We start from the raw sequence: 27254 nt of genomic DNA, 5'->3' as shown, positions 1-27254 counted from the left end.
ATCCCTCACACCCCGGCCTGCTATAATATATAGTACAGGGAACACAATACAATATTGTTACGTGGAGGTGTTGTTCTTCCGGTTGTCATTAGCACATATTGCTAACTAACCTGATGTCCCTTGTAGAGAACGGGGTCAGTATGGCCAATAAGCTGGTGTCTGATGGGATGTGTCGGTCTGAGAGTGGAGAGAACAACTGCACCACAGAGCTTCAAGTGGATGGTACAGTACAGTACAATACTCCAGCAAACTATATAATAATATATGGCCTACTGCAAAAGTTTCTGTCAACCAAAATAATTTCTCAAAGGCCTTTTATCAGATTACAGCATGTGATCATTAGTGTGTGTGTGTGTGTGTGTGTGTGTGTGTGTGTGTGTGTGTGTGTGTGTGTGTGTGTGTGTGTGTGTGTGTGTGTGTGTGTGTGTGTGAGAGACAAACTAAACCAATGATTGGCTCTGATGCAGTTGTGGCGGACTCCTGTGTTGTCATGGAGGCTTGTAACCCATGATGAAACATAATATCCTGCATCGAGGACAACACTCCTCGGTATCAGACAAAGGCAGCTACGACTTGCCCGATGCTCACCTTGAATTTCATTCCGCTGTTCTCGCTACATACATTCAGTCTGAAACTGCCATCCTAGAAGTCCTTTGTGTGACTTCAAAATGAAAGGCGTTGTACAAAACAAATTCATTAGCGATAGGTTAGATTCGTTAGAGACGATCCAATCAACGTTGATAGCGTCATCATGTAGGCCGGCTCTGGCCCAACCCATTGGTTTCTGGGACCAATCAGAACGGTCAGAATGTGTTCATTCTAGAAATCATAGGGGAGAGGTGCAAATCCAGACTCATCATGAAGAAGACACGTCAGTTGGCCGGAGTGATGTGGATGGGTATCCAGGCAACTCTACTGCAGCACTGGACTGACCTGAGGCTGCAGGGGAAACATGCTGACCATTCTGTCTATCATTCCATGTGTCACAATACTGCCATTGGCAAGGACATTCTCACCTTTATTGATAAGGCTAGGTTGCAGGTTCTACCAACAAAATATCATCTAGGACTGGTACCTGCCCGGCAAACCATGACCTGTTTTGAATGTTACACACTGCGTCAAATGTAATAGGGACTGTTGCACATTTACATACTAGACATGACCGCCTCATTCACCTGATAACCAGTGAGGTGGGAAAGCACACATCCGTAAACACTCCTGTGTAACAGGAAGTTGATGTGTTTTCCTGTGTACCGAATCTGCCAGATATTGTCGTTGTGGGGGAGGTTTTCATTTTGGAAGTGGGTTTCTCGCTTTACTGACAAGTTTCTTAAATACCAGCCCCTCGTATCATGTTTTGGAGAGCCTTGGATATATGTGCAAGTTGTTGGCACTGATATTTGGCAGTCTTGGCCACGTACATAGGCTTACTGTACGTGGCCTTCAGATTGCAGGCCTGTCTAAGACTAAAGCAAAGCAACCGGTGAGGTACTGCTCAGTTTCTGCCTTTATCGGCAGCCTCTCTGTGTGCAGAAGTGGTGTTTTGTTTCCTTAAGTGTCATTGTAACCAAGACCTTTGAAACGTTTGTATCCTTTGTGTGATTTGTGGATTCAAATGAATGATTTAAAATGTGTGTGTGCTTAACCCTCCTACCTGTCCCTCTCCCTCAGACTTGTTGGATGACATGGAGGATGGCAAGGAGCGTACATGTGACTCTCTGCTCATGTGTATCGTCACTGTGCTGAGCCACGGCCTGAGGAGTGGAGGGGGGGTGGGAGACGTTCTGAGAAAGCCCTCCAAAGAGGTAAGCACACAGACCAGACCCCCACCCAGCACACTCTGGAGAGAACAGAGCCCCTATTCACAAAGTGTCTCAGCGTAAGACTGCTGATCTAGCAACAGCTCAGCCTTTTAAATCATGAAGAAGAAGGACCTGATCCGAGACCAACACTTTGAGATTTTCTGAATACCGATCCAGACCCAGTCAGGCCCAGTTCTAATATAGAGTTCAGTATCATCTGTAGAGTTGAGATTTTGTTTATAGCAATACATATTTTCCTCAGAACCATTCCAGCTGTTAGGCCTCCTCCCTGTGTGGAACTTGGTAAGGTCTGGAAATACACTATATATATATATATATATATGAGTATGTGGACACCCCTTCAAATTAGTGGATTTGTCCACTACACCTGTTGCTGACAGGTGTATAAAATCGAGCACACAGCCATGCAATCTTCATAGACAAACATTGGCAGTAGAATGACCTTACTGAAGAGCTCAGTGACTTTCAACGTGGCACCGTCATAGGATGCCACCTTTCCAACAAGTCAGTTCATCAAATGTTTGCCCTGCTAGTGCTGCCCCGGTCAACTGTAAGTGCTGTTATTGTGAAGTGTAAAGATCTAGGAGTGACAACAGCTCAGCCGCTAAGTGGTAGGCCACACAAGCTCACAGAACGGGAGTGCCGAGTGATGAAGCGTGTCTGTCCTCGGTTGCAACACTCACTACCGAGTTCCAAACTGCCTCTGGAAGCAACGTCAGCACAATAACTGTTCATTGGATGCGGGTTTCTATGGCTGAGCAGACGCACACAAGACTAAGATGACCATGCCCAATGCCAAGCGTTGGCTGGAGTGGCGTAAAGCTTGGCGCCACTGGACTCTGGACCAGTGGAAACGTGTTCTCTGGAGTGATGAATCACGCTTCACCATCTGGCAGTTCGACGGGCAAATCTGGGTTTAGCGGATTCCAGGAGAAAGCTACCTGCTCGAATGCAAAGTGCCAACTAAAGTTTGGTGGAGGAGGAAAAACAGTCTGGGGCTGTTTTTCATGGTCCGGGCTAGGCCCCTTAGTTCCAGTGAGGCGGCAGGTAGCCTAGTGGTTAGAGTGTAGGGGCGGCAGGTAGCCTAGTGGTTAGAGTGTAGGGGCGGCAGGTAGCCTAGTGGTTAGAGTGTAGGGGCGGCAGGTAGCCTAGTGGTTAGAGTGTAGGGGCGGCAGGTAGCCTAGTGGTTAGAGTGTAGGGGCGGCAGGTAGCCTAGTGGTTAGAGCGTTGGACTTGGAAAGGTTCCAAGATCGAATCCCAGAGCTGACAAAGTAAAAATCTGTCGTTCTGCCCCTGAACAAGAAAGTTAACCCACTGTTCCTAGGCCATCATTGAAAATAAGAATTTGGTCTTAACTGACTTGCCTAGTTAAATAAAGGTCAAAAAATAGAAAGAATTAAAAGAAATCTTGACGCTACAGCATACAATGACATTCTAGACGATTCTGTGCTTCCAACTTTGTGGCAACAGTTTGAGGAAGGCCATTTTCTTGTTTCAGAATAACAATGCCCCCGTGCACAAAGCGAGGTCCATACAGAAATGGATTGTCGAGATCAGTGTGGAAGAACTTGACTGACCTCAACTCCATCGAACACCTTTGAGATAAATTGGAACGCCGACTGCGAGCCAGGCCTAATCGTCAAACATCACTGCCTGACCTCATTAAAGCTCTTGTGGCTGACTGAAAGCAAGTCTCCACACCAATGCTCCATCATTTAGTGAAAATCTTTCCCAGAAGAGTAGAGGCTGTTATAGCAGCAAAGGCGGCACCAACTCCATATTAATGTCCATGATTTTGGAATGAGATGTTCGATGAGTACGTGTCCACATACTTTTGGTCATGTAGTGTAGGTTTCCTCCGAACTCCGTCAGACCACAGATGATGACATAGAGCCTCATAGAGAAATGTCTACTCATGTCTTGAACCGGTACACAAACTGGGTACCTCCTAAGAAGGTCATTTGACCTGTAGCCTACATTTGATATGAATGGCAGTTATTTTCTTTTTTTTTACTTAAAAAAAATAATAACTTTAACCAGAAACTTTTAAATATCAATCTTTATTTATACAGCACATTTCAGGCATGGAATGCAACTCAATGTGTTTTACATGGAAAAAACAAATAAAAAACTATGAAAATAAAAATAGAAAAATGTACTACACAACAAACATAACATAAAAAAACTAAAGAATGACACAAACTAAAGAACTAAAAAGGAAAAGCAAAGCTAAAAAGAATCTCTTTTAAATATGTCCACAGTGTTCGCCCCCCTCAGGTTCTCTGGCAGGGGGCATAATAACTCAAGGCTGCCTCTCTCTCCATACCTCTTGGTCTTAGATAGTTAAAAGGTCAGTGCCAGAGGACCTGAGGGATCTACTGGATACATAACTTAAAAGCATGTCTGACATGTATTGGGGTGCACAATCGTGGATTGATTTAAAAACCAATAGAATAATCTTAGAATGAATTCTAAAACTCACAGGCAGCCAATGCAGAGACCTTAAAACTGGTGTAATGTGTGCTCTCTGGTCTTGGTCAGTACCCGTGCTGCAGCATTCTGTATGTTTTGCAGTTGACCAATGGCTTTCTTGTGTAGACCAGACAGGAGAGCATTACAGTAGTCAAGCCTGCTTGTAATACAAGCATAGATGAATCTCTCTGTATCAGCCTGAGAGAGAAACGGTCGAACCTTGGCAATGTTCCAAATGTGGTAAAAAAAAAGCACATTGTGCGATTCAAAATTTTGTTCATAATCTAAAATAACACCTAGGTTTTTTACCTGCTGTATTGCTTGTGAATTCAAATGTGTGGCTAGATTCTCTCTGCTTTGGCTCCAACAATAAATACTTTGGTCTTGTCTTGATTTAGCTGGAGGAAGTTGTGAGCCATCCAAGTATTTAAATCACTAATGCAGTCTAATAATTTATCCGTGGAGCTAAAATCCAATAGTGACACAAAAATGTAAAGTTGCGTATCGTCTTCGTAGCAGTGAAAATCAATGCTGTGCGTTCTGATAACCCTCCCAAGGGGTAGCATACTGTATATAAACTGAACAGTTCCGGACCCAAAATGAAACATTTGTGGAATGCCACGTGATATGTATTTTCTCAAAGGTTTGATTTTGGGTCCGGTACTGTTCAGTTTATGACACTCTTGACCAGTTAAATAGGTCTTAAACCAATTTAGAACTGGACCGGAGAGACCAACCCACTTCTCCAGTCTGTCCAGAAGGACATCATGGTCAACCGTGTCGAATGCAGCACTTAAATCTAAGAGTACAAGGACAGAGAGATAAATATTTTCAGTGCAAAGCTTTTTAATCTTTGCCCACAAAGCTGTAAAATGCTTGTTAAGGTTAAAAAGAGGTGCTTGACGAGAGAAGAGCCTGTATACGGTGCCTGACATTTCAGCCTGTTTGCGTAACTGTTTCTTGTGGTCGTAACTGTGTGACATCTGGCCGCTTGCACCTGTGTTCTTATGTTTCAAATCAACACACATGATTCAGGGCCGATTAGGCTAAGCCCCTGCTCATAACCAATGGCCCCTGTTCTGCCTTTATGTAAAAACCAGGGCCGTGTTCAATATAGTCACCAAATGGAAGGAACAGGGAGGGACTACCTGGACCTGTCCAATAAGAGACAGTCATTTCCACCTTTCATTGCAAAACATTTTCAGTTGTGTACCCAAATAAACAGGCCACGCTATCTCTCTGACCCAGGTCACGTCATCATATGTCAGCCCAGTATGATACTGGGCCCCACTTTCACTGTCTAACATTTGGCTTTTTTCTGACCTTATTGTCAGTGTGTTATATGTTCTGTGTGTTATTTCTTTGTGTTACATGTGCTGTATGTTATTGTTTTAAATGTTATATGTGTTTAATCCACAGGTGGGCAACTCCATCCTGAAGGGTCACAGTGTGTCCAGTCCACTACTTACACACCTAAATCAACTAATACTGCTTTACATTGATTTCATTTATTTGATTGGTTAAATAAGTTTATAGGTTGAGCTGTTAGTGGTGGGTTGGACCAAAAATCTGTTGGTCATCTCTGGTTTAGTCTGTGCACCCCACACTTTGTCAATTTCTACTCAAAGTACCAACAATAATAGCTATAGTGTGGTACAGCACTGTATATGTTGTTACCTGGAGTTTATAATGCTTTATAATGTGTTATAACCACTCCTCTCCCTCCAATCCCCCTTTCTCTCTTTGTAGGAGCCTCTGTTTGCGGCCAGGGTGATCTACGACTTGCTCTTCTTCTTCATGGTCATCATCATCGTCCTCAACCTTATCTTTGGAGTCATCATCGACACCTTTGCAGACCTGAGGAGTGAGAAACAGAAGAAGGAAGAGGTCCTGAAGACCACCTGCTTCATATGCGGTGAGAAGACATAGCTGCCCTGTCTCTAGCCTGAAAAGAACAGAACTACTAGTCACAACTGGGGTAGCCATGTATTCTGAATAATTTGTTTTCAGTTGCTTAGTAGAAAACTGGCATATCAATGTAGGTTTGTTGTATTTTACAAGATATGGTTACATGGTATTTCATCTGGATGGGGGTCACCTCATGAGTAAGCGCAAATCCTGAGTATGATAGGAGTATGCAGGTAGTGCACACACACCCTCATGAGTAAGCGCAAATCCTGAGTATGACAGGAGTATGCAGGTAGTGCACACACACCCTCATGAGTAAGCGCAAGTCCTGAGTATGACAGGAGTATGCAGGTAGTGCACACACACCCTCATGAGTAAGCGCAAGTCCTGAGTATGACAGGAGTATGCACGTAGTGCACACACACCCTCATGAGTAAGCGCAAGTCCTGAGTATGACAGGAGTATGCACGTAGTGCACACACACCCTCATGAGTAAGCGCAAGTCCTGAGTATGACAGGAGTATGCAGGTAGTGCACACACACCCTCATGAGTAAGCGCAAGTCCTGAGTATGACAGGAGTATGCAGGTAGTGCACACACACCCTCATGAGTAAGCGCAAGTCCTGAGTATGACAGGAGTATGCAGGTAGTGCACACACACCCTCATGAGTAAGCACAAGTCCTGAGTATGACAGGAGTATGCAGGTAGTGCACACACACCCTCATGAGTAAGCACAAGTCCTGAGTATGACAGGAGTATGCAGGTAGTGCACACACACCCTCATGAGTAAGCACAAGTCCTGAGTATGACAGGAGTATGCAGGTAGTGCACACACACCCTCATGAGTAAGCGCAAGTCCTGAGTATGACAGGAGTATGCAGGTAGTGCACACACACCCTCATGAGTAAGCACAAGTCCTGAGTATGACAGGAGTATGCAGGTAGTGCACACACACCCTCATGAGTAAGCACAAGTCCTGAGTATGACAGGAGTATGCAGGTAGTGCACACACACCCTCATGAGTAAGCGCAAGTCCTGAGTATGACAGGAGTATGCAGGTAGTGCACACACACCCTCATGAGTAGGCACAAGTCCTGAGTATGACAGGAGTATGCAGGTAGTGCACACACACCCTCATGAGTAAGCACAAGTCCTGAGTATGACAGGAGTATGCAGGTAGTGCACACACACCCTCATGAGTAAGCACAAGTCCTGAGTATGACAGGAGTATGCAGGTAGTGCACACACACCCTCATGAGTAAGCACAAGTCCTGAGTATGACAGGAGTATGCAGGTAGTGCACACACACCCTCATGAGTAAGCACAAGTCCTGAGTATGACAGGAGTATGCAGGTAGTGCACACACACCCTCATGAGTAAGCACAAGTCCTGAGTATGACAGGAGTATGCAGGTAGTGCACACACACCCTCATGAGTAAGCACAAGTCCTGAGTATGACAGGAGTATGCAGGTAGTGCACACACACCCTCATGAGTAAGCACAAGTCCTGAGTATGACAGGAGTATGCAGGTAGTGCACACACACCCTCATGAGTAAGCACAAGTCCTGAGTATGACAGGAGTATGCAGGTAGTGCACACACACCCTCATGAGTAAGCACAAGTCCTGAGTATGACAGGAGTATGCAGGTAGTGCACACACACCCTCATGAGTAAGCGCAAGTCCTTAGCTTGACCTTCTTCTATGAATGTTAGTTTACTGCTGTCCTTCCCTCTTTTCTCCCTGTACAGTATCTCTCTTTCCTCCCCTTTTCTCTAGAAGACTGAGTCATGGAGGCTTCCTGCCTGCCAAGCACTCCTTTCTTCTCTCTCAGCCAGTCAGGTTGTGGGCCCCAGTGGGCAGCAGATATATTAGTATTAGTCCAGGACCTGTACTCATATAGTAGGATCAGTTTTCCCTTTTAAATCATATTGAATAAGAGGTGGGGGGTCCTAGATTAGCACTCCTACCATTATACTTTTTTGAACAAGGCCCTGGTCTGTTGTCGGGTTAAGCTGTATGTCTGTGGAGGTGGTCTATGACTCACACACGTTACATAAAGCCTGATCGGGGGGGGCATGGCCCCGTCGTCATGGTTTCATGTGGGAACTGAGGCAAAGAGGAGATGGGAGTGAGATTAGAGGGATTGTCTCCCATCACAGAGAAAGAGATGGTTCTTCAAGCCACTGACTTTGTCTCCTCTCAGCCCCTCCTACAGTTTAAGTATTGCCTTTGTCCCTCTTCCAGTGCAATCAGAAAGTATTCAGACCCCTAGACTTTTTCCTCATTTAGTTATGTTACAGCCTTATTCTAAAATGTATAACATTTGTTTTTCCTCATCAATCTACACACAATGCCTACATACAACACTTAATGTTTTTTTTATCAGTTCCTGTTAGTTTTTTAATGTATTATTTCTTACATAGTTAGCCCAGAATATGTTAAGTGTTATTACATACACCCAGGAAGAACTACTGGATATGAGTGTGACGTCAACTTACCAACATTACGACCAGGAATACGACTTTCCCGAAGCAGATCCTTTTTTCGGACCACCACCCAGGATATTGGATCTAATCCCAGAGGCCGACACAAAACAACGTCGCCGTAGGAGAGGTAGACAGCGGCCTCCTGGTCAGACTTCGAAGGCGTGCATACCACCCACCGCTTCCGAGCATATTACTCGTCAATGTCCAGTCTCTAGACAACAAGGTGAAATTAGGGCAAGGGTTGCCTTCCAGAGAGACATCAGAGATTGTAACATTCTCTGTTTCACCGAAACATGGCTCACTCTGGATATGTTGTCGGGGTCAGTACAGTCACCGGGTTGATTCATGCATCATGCCGACAGAAACAAACATCTCTCTGGTAAGAAGGCGGGCAGGGGTGTATGCTTCATGATTAACAACTCATTGCGTAATCATAACAACATACAGGAGGAACTCAAGTAATTTTGTTCACCTGACCTAGAATTATATACAATCTAATGCTGACCACATTATCTCCCAAGAGAATCCTCTTCGATTATAGTCACAGCCGTGTACAGTTGTGGCCAAAAGTTTTAATTTCCACAAAGTTTGCTGCTTCAGGGTATTTTAGATATTTTGGTCAAATGTTACTATGGAATACTGAAGTATAAATACAAGTGTTAAAGGCTTTTATTGACAATTACATGAAGTTGATGCAAAGAGTCGAAGAGCAGTGTTGACCCTTCTTTTTCAAGACCTCTGCAATCCACTTCTGAGCCAGATCCTGACTGATGGCAGTCCATTCTTGCATAATCAATGCTTGGAGTTTGTCAGAATTTGTGGGTTTTTGTTTGTCCACCTGCCTCTTGAGGGTTGACCACAAGTTCTCAATGGGATTAAGGTCTGGGGAGTTTCCTGGCCAAGGACCCAAAACATTGATATTTTGTTCCCCGAGCCAATTAGTTATGGCAAGGTGCTCCATCATGCTGGAAAAGGCATTGTTCGTCACCAAACTGTTCCTGGATGGGTGGGAGAAGTTGCTCTCGGGAAGATGTGTTGGTATCATTCTTTATTCATGGCTGTGTTTTGGAAAAATTGTGAGTGAGCCCACTCCCTTGGCTGAGAAGCAACCCCACACATGGATGGTCTCAGGATGCTTTACTGTTGACATGACACAGGACTGATGGTAGCGCTCACCTTGTCCGGACAAGCTTTTTTTTGGATGCCCCAAACAATCGGAAAGAGGATTCATCAGAGAAAATGACTTTACCCCAGTCCTCAGCAGTCCAATCCCTGTACCTTTTGCAGAATATCAGTTTGTCCCTGATGTTTTTTCCTGGAGAGATGTGGCATCTTTGCTGCCCTTCTTGACACCAGGCCATCCTCCAAAAGTCTTTGCCTCACTGTGCATGCAGATTCTCTCACACCTGCCTGCTGCCATTCCTGAGCAAGCTCTGTACTGGTGGTGCCCCGATCCCGCAGCTAAATCAACTTTAGGAGACGGTCCTGGCGCTTGCTGGACTTTCTTGGGCGCCATGAAGCCTTCTTCACAACAATTGAACTGCGCTCTTTGAAGTTCTTGATGATCCGATAAATGGTTGATTTAGGTGCAATCTTACTGGCAGCAATATCCTTGCCTGTGGAGTGCTTTTTGTGCAAAGCAATGATGACGGCATGTGTTTCCTTGCAGGTAACCATGTTTGACAGAGGAAGAACAATGATTCCAAGCACCACACTCCTTTTGAAGCTTTGTCTGTTATTCGAACTCAATCAGCATGACAGAGTGATCTCCAGCCTTGTCCTCGTCAACACTCATACCTGTGTTAACGAGAGAATCACTGACATGATGTCAGCTGGTCCTTTTGTGTCAGGGCTGAAATGCAGTAGAAATGTTTTTGGGGGATTCAGTTCATTTGTATGGCAAAGCGGTATTTTGCAATTAATTGCAATTCATCTGATCACTCATAACATTCTGGAGTATATGCAAATTGCCATCATACAAACTGAGGCAGCAGACTTTGGAAATGAATATTTGTCCAATTTTGGCCACGACTGTATATCCCCCCATGCACATACCTTGATGGCCCTCAAGGAACTTCACTGGACTCTATGTAAACTGGAAACCATATATCCCGAGGCTGCATTCATTGTGTAGCTGGGGATTTTTAACAAAGTTAATTTCAGAACAAGGCCACCTATATTCTACCAGCACATTGACTGTAGCACCCACGCGGGCAATACACTGGACCACTGCTACTCTAGCTTCCGCGATGCATACAAGGCCCTCCCTTCGGCAAATCCGACCACAACTCTATCTTGCTCCTACCGTCCCATAGGCAGAAACTCAAACAGGATGTACCCATAACTAAAACCATTCAATGCTGGTCTGACCAATCGGAATCCACGCTTCAGGATTGTTTTGATCACGTGGACTAGGAAATGTTCCGGGAAGGCTCAGAGAATAACATTGATTTATCCAAATCAAATCAAATGTATTTATATAGCCCTTCGTACATCATCTGATATCTCAAAGTGCTGTACAGAAACCCAGCCTAAAACCCCAAACAGCAAGCAATGCAGGTGTAGAAGCATGGTGGCTAGGAAAAACTCCCTAGAAAGGCCAAAATCTAGGAAGTAACCTAGAGAGGAACCAGGCTATGTGGGGTGGCCAGTCCTCTTCTGGCTGTGCCGGGTGGAGATTATAACAGAACATGGCCAAGATGTTCAAATGTTCATAAATTACCAGCATCGTCAAATAATAATAATCACAGGCAGAACAGTTGAAACTGGAGCAGCAGCATGGCCAGGTGGACTGGGGACAGCAAGGAGTCATCATGTCAGGTAGTCCTGAGGCATGGTCCTAGGGCTCAGGTCCTCCGAGAGAGAGAAAGAAAGAGAGGAAGAGAGAATTAGAGAGGGCATACTTAAATTCACACAGGACAATGGATAGGACAGGAGAAGTACTCCAGATATAACAAACTGACCCTAGCCCCCCGACCCATAAACTACTGCAGCATAAATACTGGAGGCTGAGACAGGAGGGGTCAGGAAACACTGTGACCCCATCCGAGGACACCCCCGGACAGGGCCAAACAGGAAGCATATAACCCCACCCACTTTGCCAAAGCACAGCCCCCACACCACTAGAGGGATATCTTCAACCACCAACTTACAATCCTGAGACAAGGCCGAGTATAGCCCACAAAGATCTCCGCCACGGCACAACCCAAGGGGGGGCGCCAACCCAGACAGGAAGATCACATCAGTGACTCAACCCACTCAAGTGACGCACCCCTCCTAGGGACGGTATGAAAGAGCCCTAGTAAGCCAGTGACTCAGCCCCTGTAATAGGGTTACAGGCAGAGAATCCCAGTGGAAAGAGGGGAACCGGCCAGGCAGAGACAGCAAGGGCGGTTCGTTGCTCCAGAGCCTTTCCGTTCACCTTCCCACATTTATACGCTGATTCGATGAGTGAGTTTATAAGGAAGTGCCTTGGAGATGTTGTACACACTGTGACTGACTATGAAAACCTACCCTAACCAGAAACCGTGGATAGATGGCGGCATTCGCGCAAAACTGAAAGCGCGAACCACCGCATTCAACCATGGAAAGATGTCGGGGAATATGGCCAAAAATAAACTGTAGATATTCTCTCTGCAAGGCAATCAAACGAGTGAAATGTCGGTATAGGGACCAAGTGGAGTCGCAATTCAATGGCTCAGACACGAGACGTATGTGGCAGGGTCTACAGGCAATTACGGACTACAAAAATTAACTTGTTAACCCTTGCAAGGCTGCTGGCCCAGACGGCATCCCTAGCCACGTCCTCAGAGCATGCGCAGACCAGCTGGCTGGTGTGTTTACAGACATATTCAATCACTCCCTATCCCAGTCTGCTGTCCCCACATGCTTCAAGATGGCCACCATTGTTCCTGTACCAAAGAAGGTAAAGATAACTGAACTAAATGACTATTGCCCTGTAGCACTCACTTCTGTCATCATGAAGTGCTTTGACAGACTAGTCATGGATCATATCACCTGCCACCCTAGACCCACTTCAGTTTGATTACCGCTCCAACAGGTCCACAGACTATGCAAATGCCATCACACTGCACACTGCCCTATCCCATCTGGACAAGAGGAATACCTATGTTAGAATGCTTTTCATTGACTACAGCTCAGCATTCAACACCATAGTACCCTCCACGCTCATCATTAAGCTTAAGGCCTGGGTCTCACCCTGTGCAACTGGATCCTGGACTTTCTGATGGGCCGCTCCCAGGTGGTGAAGGTAGGAAACAGCATCTCCACTTCGCTGGTCCTCAACACTGGTGCCCCACAAGGGTGTGTTCAGCCCCCTCCTGTACTCCCTGTTCACTCATGACTGCGTGGCCTTGCACGCCTCCAACTCAATCATCAAGTTTGCAGATGATGCAACCGTAGTGGGCTTGATTACCAACAACAACGAGCCTACAGGAAGGAGGTGAGGGCCCTCGAAGTGTGGGGTCAGGAAAACAACCTCTCACTTGAGAGGAAGATGATCGTGGACTTCAGGGAACAGCAGAGGGAGCACCCCCCTATCCACATCGACGGGACAGTAGTGGAGAAGGTGGAAAGTTTAAAGTTCCTGGGCGTACACATCACGGACAACCTGAAATGGTCCACCCACAGTAGTGGAGGCTGAAGAAATTTGGCTTGTCACCAAAACCCTTATAATTTTACAGATGCACAATTGAGAGCATCCTGTCAGACTGTATCACCACCTGATGCGGCAACTGCACCGCAAGGTTCTCCAGGGGGTGGTGCGGTCTGCACAACGCATCACCGGGAGCAAACTACCTGCTCTCCAGAACACCTACAGCAGCCGATGTCACAAGAAGGCCCAAAAAATCCTCAAGGACAACAACCAACCGAGCCACGGCCTGTTAACCCCGCTACCATCCAGAAAGCGAGGTCAGTACAGGTGCATTAAAGCTGGGACCGAGAGACTGAAAAACAGCTTCTGTCTCAAGGCCATCAGACTGTTAAACAGCCATCACTAACACAGAGGCTGCTGCCTACATACAGACTCAAATCATTAGCTACTTCAATAAATTGATCATTAGTCAATTTAAATAATGCCACTTTAATAATATTTACATAACTTACATTACTCATCTCATATGTATATACTGTGTTTTATACCATCTTGCCTATTGCGTCTTGCTATCGCTCATCCATATATTTATATGTAAATATTCTTATTCCATCCCTTTACATTTCAAATCAAATGGTATTAGTCACATGCGCTGAAACAACACGTGTAGACCTTACAGTGAAATGCTTACTTATGAGCCCCTAACCAACAATGCAGTTTTTAAAAATGGATAGGAATAAGAAATAATTTAACAAGTAATTAAAGGAGCAGCAGAAAAATAACAATAGTGAGACTATATACAGAGGGGGCACAGGTACAATGTGCGGGGACACCGGTAAGTTGAGGTAATATGTACATGTACGTAGAGTTATTAAAGTGATTATACATAGACGGTAACAACAGAGAGTAGCAGTAAAATAACAATAATGAGACTATATACAGAGGGGGCACAGGTACAGTGTGCAGGGACACCGGTAAGTTGAGGTAATATGTACATGTAGGTAGAGTTATTAAAGTGATTATACATAGACGGTAACAACAGAGAGTAGCAGTAAAATAACAATAGTGAGACTATATAAAGGGGGGTACCAGTACAGAGTCAGTGTGCAGGGACACCGGTAAGTTGAGGTAATATGTACATGTAGGTAGAGTTATTAAAGTGACTATACATAGACGGTAACAACAGAGAGTAGCAGCGGTGTAAAAGAGGGGGAGGGGCAATGCAAATAGTCTGGGTAGCCATTTGATTAGATGTTCAGGAGTCTTATGGCTTGGGGGTAGAAGCTGTTTAGAAGCCTCTTGGACCTAGACTTGGCTCTCTGGTACCACTTGCCGTGCGGTAGCAGAGAGAACAGTCTATGACTAGGGTGGCTGGAGTCTTTGACAATTTTTATAGCCTTCCACTGACTCCGCCTGGATGAAAGGAAGCTTGGCCCCAGTGATGTACTGGGCCGTTCGCACTACCCTCTGTAGTGCCTTGCTGTTGGAGGCTGTTGGAGGCCGAACAGTTGCCATACCAGTCAGTGATGCAACCAGTCAGGATGCTCTCAATGTTGCAGCTATAGAACCTTTTGAGGATCTGAGGACCCATGCCAAATCTTTTCAGTCTCCTGAGGGGGAATAGGTTTTGTTGTGCCCTCTTCACGTCTGTCTTGGTGTGCTTGGACCATGTTAGTTTGCTGGTGATGTGGACACCAAGGAACTTGAAACTCTCAACCTGCCTGTTTCTGGGATAATGGTGTTGAAGTGAGTGTGTATAAGGTAGTTGTGGAATTGTTAGATTACTTTGATTATTAAATCAAATCTAATTGTATTGGTCACATACACATGGTTAGCAGATGTTAATGCGAGTGTAGCGAAATGCTTGTGCTTCTAGTTCCGACCATGCAGTAATATCTAACAAGTAATCTAACAATTCCACAACAACTACCCTATACACACAAGTGTGAAGGAATTAATAAGAATATGTACATATAAATATATGGATGAGCGATGGCCGAACGGCATAGGCAGGATGCAGTAGATGGTATAGAGTACAGTATATACATATGAGAGTAATGTAGGGTATGTAAACATTATTTAAAGTGACTAGTGATACATTTATTATATCCAATTTTTAATTATTAATGTGGCTTGAGATTTGAGTCAGTATGTTGGCAGCAGCCACTCAATGTTAGTGGTGGCTGTTTAACAGTATGATGGCCTTGAGATAGAAGCTGTTTTTCAGTCTCTCGGTCCCAGCTTCGATGCACCTGTACTGACCTCGCACTCTGGATGATAGCGGGGTGAACAGGCAGTGGCTCGGGTGGTTGTTGTCCTTGATGATCGTTTTGGTCTTCCTGTGAACATCGGGTGGTGTAGGTGTCCTGGAGGGCAGGTAGTTTGCCCCTGGTGATGCGTTGTGCAGACCTCACTACCCTCTGGAGAGCCTTGTGGTTGTGGGCGGAGCAGTTGCTGTACCAGGCGGTGATACAGCCCAACAGGATGCTCTCGATTGTGCATCTGTAAAAGTTTGTGAGTGTTTTTGGTGACAAGCCAAATTTCTTCAGCCTCCTGATGTTGAAGAGGCACTGTTGCGCCTTCTTCACCACGCTGTCTGTGTGGGTGGACCATTTCAGTTTGTTTGTGATGTGTACGCCCAGGAACTTTCCACCTTCTCCACTACTGTCCTATCGATGTGGATAGGGGGGTGCTCCCTCTGCTGTTTCCTGAAGTCCACGATCATCTTCTTTGTTTTGTTGACATTGAGTGTGAGGTTGCTTTCCTGACACCACACTCCGAGGGCCCTCACCTCCTCCCTGTAGGCCGTCTCGTCGTTGTTGGCAATCAAGCCTACCACTGTAGTGTCATCTGCAAACTTGATGATTGAGTTGGAGGCGTGCATGGTGAACAGGGAGTACAGGGCTGAGAACGCACCCTTATGGGGCCCCAGTGTTGAGGATCAGGCCCAGGGTCTCAAGCTTAATGACAGGTTTGGAGGGCACTATGGTGTTAAATGCTGAACTGTAGTCGATGAACAGGATTCTTTCCAGATGGGTTAGTGCAGTGTGATTGCGATTGCGTGGTCTGTGGACCTATTGGGGCGGTAAGCAAATTGGAGTGGGTCAAGGGTGTCAGGTAGAGTGGAGGTGATATGATCCTTGACTAGTCTCTCAAAGCACTTCATGATGACGGCAGTAAGTGCTACAGGGCGATAGTCGTTTAGCTCAGTTACCTTAGCGTTCTTGGGGACAGGAACAATGGTGGCCCTCTTGAAGCATGTGGGAACAGCAGACTGGGATAGGGATTGATTCAATATGTCCGATTGATTCAATATGCTCTGAGGGCGCAGCTAGGGATGCCTTCTGGGCCGGCAGCCTTGCAAGGGTTAACACGTTTAAATGTTTTACTCACGTTGGCTGCGGTGAAGGAGACTCTGCAGGTTTTGGTAGCGGGCTGTGTCAGTGGCACTGTATTGTCCTAAAAGTGAGCGAAGAAGTTGTTTAGTTTGTCTGGGAGCAAGACATCGGGGTCTGCGACGGGGCTGGTTTTCTTTTTGTAGTCCATGATTGGCTATAGACCCTGCCACATTCCTCTCGTGTCTGAGCCATTGAATTGCGACTGTACTTTGTCTCTATACTGACACGTAGCTTGTTTAATTGCCTTGCGAATGGAATAGCTACACTGTTTGTATTCGGTCATGTTTCTGGTTGCCTTGCCCTGATTAAAAGCAGTGGATCGCGCTTTCAGTTTTGCGCGAATGCTCTGCCATCAATCCACGGTTTCTGGTTGGGGAAGGTTTTAAAAGTCGCTGTTGGTACAACATCACCGATGCACTTGCTAATAAACTCGCTCACCGAATCAGCATATACATCAATGTTTTTGTTCAACGCTATCCGGAACATATCCCAGTCCACGTGATCGAAGCAATCTTGAAGCGTGGAATCAGATTGGTCGGACCAGCGTTGAACAGACCTGAGCATGGGCGTTTCCTGTTTTAGTTTCTGTCTATAGGCTGGGAGCAACAAAATGGAGACGTGGTCAGATTTGCCGAAAGGAGGGCGAGGGATGGCTTTGTAAGCGTCGCGGAAGTTAGAGTAACAAAGATCCAGGGTTTTCCCATTCCGGGTCGCACATTCGATATGATGATAAGATTTAGGGAGCCTTGTTTTCAGATTAGCCTTTTTAAATTTCCCAGCTACAATAAATGCAGCCTCAGGATATGTGTTTTCCAGTTTACATAGAGTCCATTGAAGTTCTTTCAGGGCCGTCGAGGTGACTGCTTGGGGGGGGGTGGGTACACGACTTTGATTATGATCGAAGAGAATTCTCTTGGTAGATAATGCAGTCGGCATTTGATTGTAAGGAATTCTATTTCAGGTAACAAAAGGACTTGAGTTCCTGTATGTTGTTATGATCACACCATGACTCGTTAATCATAAGGCATACACCCCCACCCCTCTTCTTACCAGAGAGATGTTTGTTTCTGTCGGCGCAATGCGTGAAGAAACCAGGTGGCTGTACTGACTCTGATAGCGTATCCCGAGTGAGTCATGTTTCTGTGAAACAGAGAATGTTACAATCTCTGTCTCTCTGGAAGACAAAACGCTTGCTCGGATTTTGTCTACCTTGTTGTCAAGAGACTAGATGTTGGCTAGTAGTATACTCGGGAGCGGTGCGCGATGTGCCCGTCTACGGAGCCTGACCAGAAGACCGCTCCGTCTGGCCCTTCTGCGTCGCCGTTGTTTTGGGTCACCTGCTGGGATCCGATTCATTGTCCTGGGTGGTGGACCAAACAGAGGATCCGCTTCGGGAAAGTCGTATTCCTGGTCGTAATGTTGGTAAGTTGACATTGCTCTTATATCCAATAGTTCCTCCCGGCTTTATGTAATGAGACTTAAGATTTCCTGGGGTAACAGTGTAAGAAATAATACATAAAAAACAAAATGCTGCATAGTTTCCTAAGAACGTGAAGCGAGGCGGCCATCCCTGTCGGCGCCGGATGTAGTTTATATACACTATATAGATTACTCCACTGTCGGAACTAGAAGCACAAGCATTTCGCTACAACATCTGCTAACCACGTGTATATGACCAATAACATTTGACAACAAGGCAAAAACAGGTTTTAGACATTTTTGCACATTTATTAAAAATAAAAAATGGAATATCACATTTACATTTACAAGTATTCAGACCCTTTACTCAGTACTTTGTTGAAGCACCTTTGGCAGTGAATACTTCTTCCATTTACGAATTGATGGAGGTCACTGTGTTCTTGGGGACCTTCAATGCTGCAGAAATCTTTTGGCACCCTTCCCCAGATCTGTGCCTCGACACAATTCTGTCTCGGAACTCTACGGACAATTCCTTCCAAAACCTCATGGCTTGGTTTTTGCTCTGACATACACTGTCAACTGTGGGCCCTTATCTAGAAAGGTGTGTGCCTTTCCAAATCATGTCCAATCAATTGAATTTACCACAGGTGGATTCCAATCCAATTGTAGAAACATCTCAAGGATGATCAATGGAAAGAGGATACACCTGAGCTCAATATCGATTGTCTGGATACTTATGTAAATAAGGTATTTCTGTTTTTTATTTTTAAATATTTGCAACAACTACTGAACCTGTTTTTGCTTTGTCATTATAGGGTTTTATGTGTAGATTGATTTGGAAATGTTTTATTTAATCCATTAATCCAACGTATCTAACTGATGGGATACACAAGCTACATTCCTTGCCAAATGACGACAGTTTTATCATAAATTCTAAATGGACTGGTTGACTGAAGTACAGAAACATGTACTACAGAAACGACATACAACAAGCTGTAGTTTTGAAAAAACACAGTTGAGTTCACTCAGTTTAGCTCAATGCTGATTGGCTATTTTATTTATTTTTTATCAAGGAAGGCCAAATGCTCACTGACTTCCGTTGCATTCAATGCTAGGGGCAGAAACAATGTCATACTCTTTTGGACCAGACAGCATCAGATAAATGGCCTTACACCTACAGAGACAGCGGGGCGATGTTTCTCTCGCTTGGATGCTTTCTCCGGTGCAATAAATTCAGCCTCTTGTGAATAGAAAGAAAATTATGAAACACAGAGAGAGGAAAGATAAATTATTTTGTTTTTTTCTTGGTACATTTTTTGGGGATACCTGGCTTCCCTTGGCATTCATGAATACCACTGGTCTTGACTGTGATAAGGGTTCAGGAAATAATAGCATCTTGTCTGTTAAATTAACAAAAAAATCTATCCCATTGCACAGCCATAAACTTCAACAAGCAAGGTTACTACCTTTTTGAAGATTGTGTTCCACGGTATATCATAACCAGTTGATAAAACAGTTTTAATAAATTAGTCTTAAATGGAGCTTTTTTCTTTTTATTGGCTGAGTATATATGGGTCAATTAGGATTTGTTATCTGTAATGGTTATGATAAATTGGGCCTTGTTTCTCACTGTTGGCATATAGATAAATGCACACATTTTTTTAGTTTTCTAAAAAATATATATATATATTTTTTATCTGTACTTCAGGGGAGAAATCATGCGAGTACTGGAACAGTAAAAATGTCAAATGCCCATCCCTACAGGGAAATATATTTTTAAAAATGTAAGTGCGGACCTCAGTGAAGACCAAACGCAACCTGCGGGCCAAAATGTATTTGACACCGCTTGCCTAGATAGATATAATCCAAAATGCCCACACTTTCTCCACATTTCCCAAATTCACATGGCGATTCTCATATTTTGGAGATTCCAGGAAGTTGGCCAGTTTATCCGGGTAGACTAATGTTGTTTAGTCATTAGACTGAAAGATGGACTTTTTACAGGAATCTGCTTCTGCCAGATGCTCATTAAACACCACGCCATATCACAGGGTCAAAAGTGCTCCTCTGCTGTCAGGAAGTCGCATTTCCTTATTTCTTAGGTCGACAGCGGCTTACCCTCCGTGAATTGATTCACGATCTCTAGTGTGTGTGTGTGTGCGCGTGTGCACACATTTTGTTTCCTCACAGGTCTGGAGAGAGACAAGTTTGACAACAAGACGGTGACGTTTGAGGAGCACATCAAGGAGGAGCACAACATGTGGCACTACCTGTTCTTCATAGTGCTGGTCAAAGTGAAGGATTCCACAGAGTACACTGGCCCCGAGAGCTACGTCGCTGAGATGATCAAGGTGACACACACACCAGGCCTGAGCTGGTAACATTTCCCATGTCAGACCACAATGTCTAATATGTAATGTGATACAGCATAAGCCCAGGCCGTCCCCATTACCCACTGACATGAGTGCATAGGGTACACTACATCCTGTCCTGGGGGGAAACTGAGGTTTGCAGGGTGCATGTAGGGCCATAGAGTTGCTGTTTGTGTGTTCTGGTAAATCCCTTAACTAGCTGCTGACCCTTACTAACTGTGTGTACGTTGTGTGTATTGAGTCAGAGAGGAGAATGTGACACTCGCGGGCACATACACCTCCAATGTAGCTATTTTCCCTTCCACCCTCAACTGAGGGACATAGCATGTACACACTGAATGTCACTGGCCGACTGAATGACAAACGCACTGGATGACACACACACCCAGTGATCTCACTGGATGAGACAAACAGAAAGGCAGAGGGGTAAGACTTATACATGAACTGTTGTCTAACCCTAAAACAGATTAAGCTGTGAAACGAGGCACAATGATAGCACTAGAAAAGGGAATGGGTTTCATTTTTGTATTCAACAATGATAAACCTGAGATGCAGGAGAGTCATCTCTTAAAGAGTCTTAATTTTTGCTGTTCGGCCTTGTTATTTTGGTAGTGTAACGGATGTGAAACGCTAGCTTAGTTAGTGGTGGTTCGCGCTAAATAGCGTTTCAATCGGTGACGTCACTTGCTCTGAGACCTTGAAGTAGTAGTTCCCCTTGCTCTGCAAGGGCCACGTCTTTTGTGGAGCGATGGGTAACGATGCTTCAGTGGGTGACTGTTGTTGATGTGTGCAGAGGGTCCCTGGTTCGCGCCCGGGTATGGGCGAGGGGACCGTCTAAAGTTATACTGTTACAGTAGCAATCATGTCATCATACTGGTCTGTGCAGTTTGGTGGTGTTAGCAGTTGATGTTACTCTTCAATAACACAGACCCCAAAGAAAATCAGGGGGAGAAAAATAGGTTTATTCAAGGTGGACAAATCATAGATGTTATGCTGAGCGGTAGATGTTCATTCTCCCCTGTCCTCAGTGAATCTCTCCTTAGTGATTCTCTCCACAGAACAAAGGGACAGGATATAGTTTTATAACCCAGCCCCTAGCCTGTGGTTGACCAATTGGAATTCCTTGCAATAAAACTGGGCCAATAGCTAAATAACAAGTATCCTATTTCAATTTGGAACAATGAGAACTTGCTTTGTTGCTATAAGTCCCAGACTGAAATTCCTCCCATGTCTCATTGATCATTAATCCCCTATTACAGAAAAAACACTTTCCATTGATCGTTTAACTTTTAGTCCTCTATTGACCTCTCGTCCTCTGTGTTGTGTATTTATCTTCAAAATATTCTTACAGTATCCTAGTAACACAAATACAAGGGAGGATTGCAACGCTAACAATCCCTGGCCTTTTTCTTATGTTTCAATACAAATAAACACACTTAGGAGCATAAATCACTTTCAGTGTTTTGAGTTCCTTTTTTGCTGATTGTTTTCTTTGATATCCATCACCCCCTCCTCAAAGCCATTGGATGTCTGTATGTTTCTATCTATTCTTCCTTTGTTTACCTACGCAAGTCAATTAAGATACATTTATTTTATCTTATTTTACAGGAGCACAATCTGGACTGGTTCCCGCGGATGCGTGCGATGTCGCTGGTGAGCAGTGACGCGGAAGGCGAACAGAATGAGATCAGAAATCTGCAAGAGAAGCTGGAGTCAGCCATGAGGCTGGTATGCAATCTGTCTGGACAGCTCACGGAGCTCAAGGAGCAGGTGAGTCTCATCTGCACAGACACACAGACAGATGTCTGTCAAATCACACCTTGGCTCCCAATAGCTAATTGGCCAGGTGCTCATGTAGTTCTGAGATGATTGGATTGGTGAAAAGCAATATGGGAGAAATTCCACCTAGCCTATTAGAAGGCAAGATGTAGCGATTTTTCTTGCTTACTGAGCCCGATGCAAGAAGGCAACAAGAGCCAGCCGGTGCTGAAACTGAAGTGATTGATGGATTGTAGCTCATCACCGCCAACACTAGTTCTGGAATGTAATTACATGCTAGCATGGCTAGTGGCTAACATTAGCCAGCTCGAGTTAGCATACGAACTCTGTAAGTTCTCCATACGACTTTGACAATTGTTCATTGTGGGTTGTCCCGAAGATATATATTTTTTTCTAGACTAAATGTTTTTTAAAAATACACTTTTTTTTTTGGAGGTGTAGATAACCAGACCGTGACTAAAACTAAGCTACTAAGACTTTGACCACACTGTTTTTATTTTGGAGAGAAAAACTCTTTCTTCGTACCCTTTAAACTGATCCAATCCTTTTATGTTTACAAGTGCCTATGAGTAGGAGCTAGGGGTCATTTTGAATTGAGCAGAAGGTATGTCAGATTCTCTCAATGCTCTGGGATGGTAAGGGGTGGGGGAGATAGGTTTGTGGGGTTGGCTGTGATGGGTGGGGTGGGCCCAGGGTGGGTTCACAGATTTTTTGAGAAATATGCGGCAGCTGGGCTGTGTGTGGAGGAAGGGGCTGGCAGTTCATGAGTTCAAAGGGTCAACAATGGTCTATGTCAAAGCTTGCCACAGGAAACTTTCTGTGGGTGTGTGTCTCAGTGCATTTATCAGTAAGTGTGCAGATTTTTGTGCGCTTCTCCATGTGTTTGTTATTGGGTGTGTACTGTGTTTATTTGAGGTTGAGATCAACACTCTTCCCCCTTTCGGTAGATGACAGAGCAGAGGAAACAAAAGCAGAGGATTGGACTCCTGGGCCACCCCCCTCACATGAACGTCAATCCCCAGCAGCCAGCCTGAGGAGAACCGTGGGGTGGGGGTACCACCTCCTCCACCCAGGACCCTAACCCAGGACCACTCACATGAAGGAGATCCTGACATTACAGTGCCTTCTTCTGACAGTCAATGTAGTGTACAAGAGTATGCCAAAGTGTGTTTGTACAGTAGCAGTGTACCTGACTCATGGGCTTTAGAGAGTGAGTATGTACAGTATGAAGGAATTTGTGTGTAGAATGCCTTAATGAACACTTAGTGTTTATGAAACTAGTGCACATTAGGAGATGGGGCATATGCATGTAGTGTACGTGAGTGTGTCTATGTACTGTGCACATGAGTTCGAGTGGGTGGATGAGGAATGTATGGAGTGCAAAAAGTGCCCCTGGACTTGAGAAGAAGGAACCAGTCATGTAAGTTTAGGTTGTAAAAATTACTCAAGTGAAAATGCCTTAGGTTGTCTTACTACCCTTAATGCCTTCTCCATCTTCCTTACCACTTTGAATGGGTGACAAAGGTTCTACTCCCCCATTGGTCTTGATGTATTTGGTGAACTTGAAGTCTCAGCCAATTGCAACACAAGACTCTTGAGACACAACACTCTCGTGTTGAAGGACGCTTTCCTCTTTTTTATATATTTGTAACCTGGCAAACAGTATTTAATATCTTATTTTTGTACGAGGTGCAATACCAATACTTTACGATATGCAACCACAAAGATGTTTAATCTGTACATAATGTCTGCTGGAGATGGTATGAGTTTTTTTAGATGGCTTTGTTATTTTATTTATATACAGTGCCTTCAGAAAGTTTTCATACCCCTTGACTTATTCCACATTTTGGAATAAGTCAAGGGGTATGAATACTAAATTCTAAATGGATTGTTTTTGTTTTTCTTACCCATCTGCACACAATATCCCATTATGACAAAGTGAACATTATTTTAGACATTTTAGCAAATTTATTGAAAATGAAATACAGAAATATCTCATTTACATAAGTATTCACAGTCCTGAGTCAATACTTTGTGGAAGCACCTTTGGCAGCGCTTACAGCTGTAAGTCTTTATGGATAAGTCTCTTAAGAGCTAGCCACACCTGGATTGTGCAACATTTGCCTGTTATTCTTGTAAAAGAAATATCAAGCTCTATCAAATTGGTTGTTGATAATTGCTAGACAACCATGCTCAGGTCTTGCCTTTTTGGTAAGCAACTCCAGTGTAGATTTGTCTGGTAGAAAGCAGACTGAACCAGGTTTTCCTTTAGGATTTTGCCTGTGCTTAGCTCCATTCCATTCATTTTTTATCCTGAAAAACTCCCCAATCCTTAACGATTACAAGCATACACATAACGTGATGCAGCCACGACTATGCTTGAAAATGTGGAGTGGTACTCAGAAAAGTGTTGTATTGGATTTTCCCCAAACATAACTTTATTCAGGACAAAAAGTTAATTGCTTTGTCAGTTTTTTTGCAGTATTACTTTAGTGCCTTGTTGCAAACAGGATGCATGTTTTTGAATATTTATATTCTGTACAAGCGTCCTTATTTTCACTGTGTCAATTAGGTTGGGATTGTAGAGTAACTACACTTTGTTGATCCATCCTCAGTTTTCTTCTAGCACAGCCATTAAACTCTGTAACTGTTTTAAAGTCACCATTGGCCTCATGGTGAAATCCCTGAGTGGTTTCCTTCCTCTCAGGCAACTGAGTTAGGAAGGACGGCTGTACCTTTTGTAGTGACTGGGTGTATTGATAGACCATGCGCAAATGCATATTCAATGTCTGCTTTTAAAAAATGTGTACCCATCTACCAATAGGGTGCCCTTCTTTGCAATTGAAAAAACTCATGGTTCTCTGTGGTTGAATCTGTGTTTGAAATTCACTGCTTGACAGAGGGACCTTCACCATAATTATATGTGTGGGGAACAGAGATGAGGAAGTCATTCAAAAATCATGTTAAACACTATTATTGCACTCAGTGAGTCCATGCAACTTGTTAAACACATTTACTCCTGAAGTTATTTAGGCTTGCCATAAAGGGGTTGGATACTTATTGACTCGAGACATTTCAGCAATTTGTAAAAAATAATTGAAAACATAATTCCCCTTTGATATTATGGGGTATTGTGTGTAGGCCAGTGACAAAAACATCTTAATTTAATCCGTTTTAAATTCCGTCTGTAACACAACAAAGTGGGGAAGAAGTCAATGTCTGAACACTTAAGTCGCTGTATTTCAATGGCCAAATAGAATTGTGACCACCTTTAAGACTTCTTCCAAGATTTATTTTACCAATAATCTACAAATGAGACAATATATACAGTATTTTTGTGAAAAGAAAACTCAACATGCACAGCATGGGTATCATGCTAAAGCCAGCAGTGTTGGTTTTCAAACACATGAGTTTGTGTGCATATTATCCGTACTACTTTTTCCACATTGTTACATTACAGCCTTATTCTGAAATGGAATAACTTTTTTTCCCTCATCTACACACAATAACCCATAATGACAAAGCAAAACATTTTTTTTTGCAAATTTATTACAAATAAAAAAACTGAAATCACATTTACATACGTATTCAGACCCTTTACTCAGTACTTTTGGCAGCAATTACAGCCTCGAGTCTTGGGTATGACGATCCAAGCTTGGCACACCTGTATTTGGGGAATTTCTTCCATTCTTCTCTGCAGATCCTCTCAAACTCTGGCAGGTTGGATGGGTAGCATTGCTGCACAGCTATTTTCAGGTCTCTCCACAGATGTTCGATGGGGTTCAAGTCCGGGCTCTTGCTGTGCCAGTCAAGGACATACAGAGACGTGTTCTGAAACCACCCCTGCGTTATCTTGGCTGTGTACTTATGGTCATTGTCCTGTTGGAAGGTGAACCTTAACCCCAGTCTGAGGTCCTGAGCGCTCTGGAGCAGGTTTTCATCAAGGATCTCTCTCTGTACTTTGCTCCATTAATCTTTGCTTCAATCCTGACTAGTCTCCCAGTCCCTGCAGCTGAAAAACATCCCCACAGCATGATACTGCCACCACCATGCTTCACCTTAGGGATGGTGCCAGGTTTCTTCCAGACGTGACATTTGGCATTCAAGCCAAAGAGTTCAATTTAGATTTCATCAGACCAGAGAATCTTGTTTCTCATGGTCTGAGAGTCTTTCGGTGCCTTTCGGCAAACTCCAAGCGGGCTGTCATATGCCACTCTACCATAAAACCTGATTGGTGAGTTGCTGCAGAGATAGATGGTTGTCCTTCTGGAAGTTTCTCCCATCTCCACAGACGAACTATAGAGCTCTGTCAGAGTGACCATCGGGTTCTTGGTCACCTATCTGACCAAGGCCCTTCTCCCCAATTGCTCAGTTTGGCCTGGTGGACAGCCCTAGGAAGAGTCTTTGTGGTTCCAACCTTCTTCCATTGAAGAATGATGGAGGCCACTGTGTTCTTCGGGACCTTCAATGCTGCAGAAATCTTTTCGTACCCTTCCCCAGATCTGTGCCTCGACACAATCCTGTCTCGGAGCTCTATGGACAGTTCCTTCGACCTCATGACTTGGTTTTTGCTCTGACATGCACTGTCGACTGTGGGACCTTATATAGACAGGTGTGTGCATTTCAAATCATGTCCAATCATTCCACCACAGGTGGACTCCAAGTTGTAGAAACATCTCAAGGATGATCATTGGAAACAGGGTGCACCTGAGCTCAATTTTGAGTATCATAGCAAAGAGGCTGATTACTTATCTAATTAAGGTATTTCTGTTTTTTTATGTTTGATACATTTGCTAAAATTAAAAATAAAATATGTTTTTACTTTGTCATTATGGCGTATTGTGTATAGATTTGAGGATTTTTTTATTTAATTCATTTTAGTTTAAGGCTGTAATGTAACAATGTGGAAAAAGTCAAGGGGTCTGAATACTTTCCCGAAGACATTGTATATGTTTATTTTCTTATATTCTAATTTGAAG

The 27254-nt window shown here is 44.1% G+C and overlaps 1 protein-coding gene across 3 annotated transcripts in view; it reads left to right on the top strand.

Moving 5' to 3' along the window:
- LOC112255286 (inositol 1,4,5-trisphosphate receptor type 1-like) overlaps window positions 1-24151 on the top strand; it is a 181213-nt gene extending 157062 nt beyond the window's left edge. For all 3 annotated transcript variants that reach the window (XM_042324501.1, XM_042324500.1, XM_042324499.1), the window contains 6 exons: window positions 127-222; window positions 1672-1805; window positions 6045-6210; window positions 20315-20475; window positions 22105-22266; window positions 23223-24151. In XM_042324501.1, the coding sequence (XP_042180435.1) occupies window positions 127-222; window positions 1672-1805; window positions 6045-6210; window positions 20315-20475; window positions 22105-22266; window positions 23223-23309 (806 nt within the window). In that variant the 3' untranslated portion in view covers window positions 23310-24151. The remainder of the gene's footprint in view (window positions 1-126; window positions 223-1671; window positions 1806-6044; window positions 6211-20314; window positions 20476-22104; window positions 22267-23222) is intronic.
- The last annotated feature ends 3103 nt before the right edge of the window (window positions 24152-27254 follow it).

Source organism: Oncorhynchus tshawytscha, linkage group LG07 (genome assembly GCF_018296145.1).
Source record: "Oncorhynchus tshawytscha isolate Ot180627B linkage group LG07, Otsh_v2.0, whole genome shotgun sequence".
Classification (NCBI taxonomy): Eukaryota; Metazoa; Chordata; class Actinopteri; order Salmoniformes; family Salmonidae; genus Oncorhynchus; species Oncorhynchus tshawytscha.
Note: the sequence above shows the minus strand (reverse complement) of the source record. Positions and strands in the feature narration are given on the sequence as shown.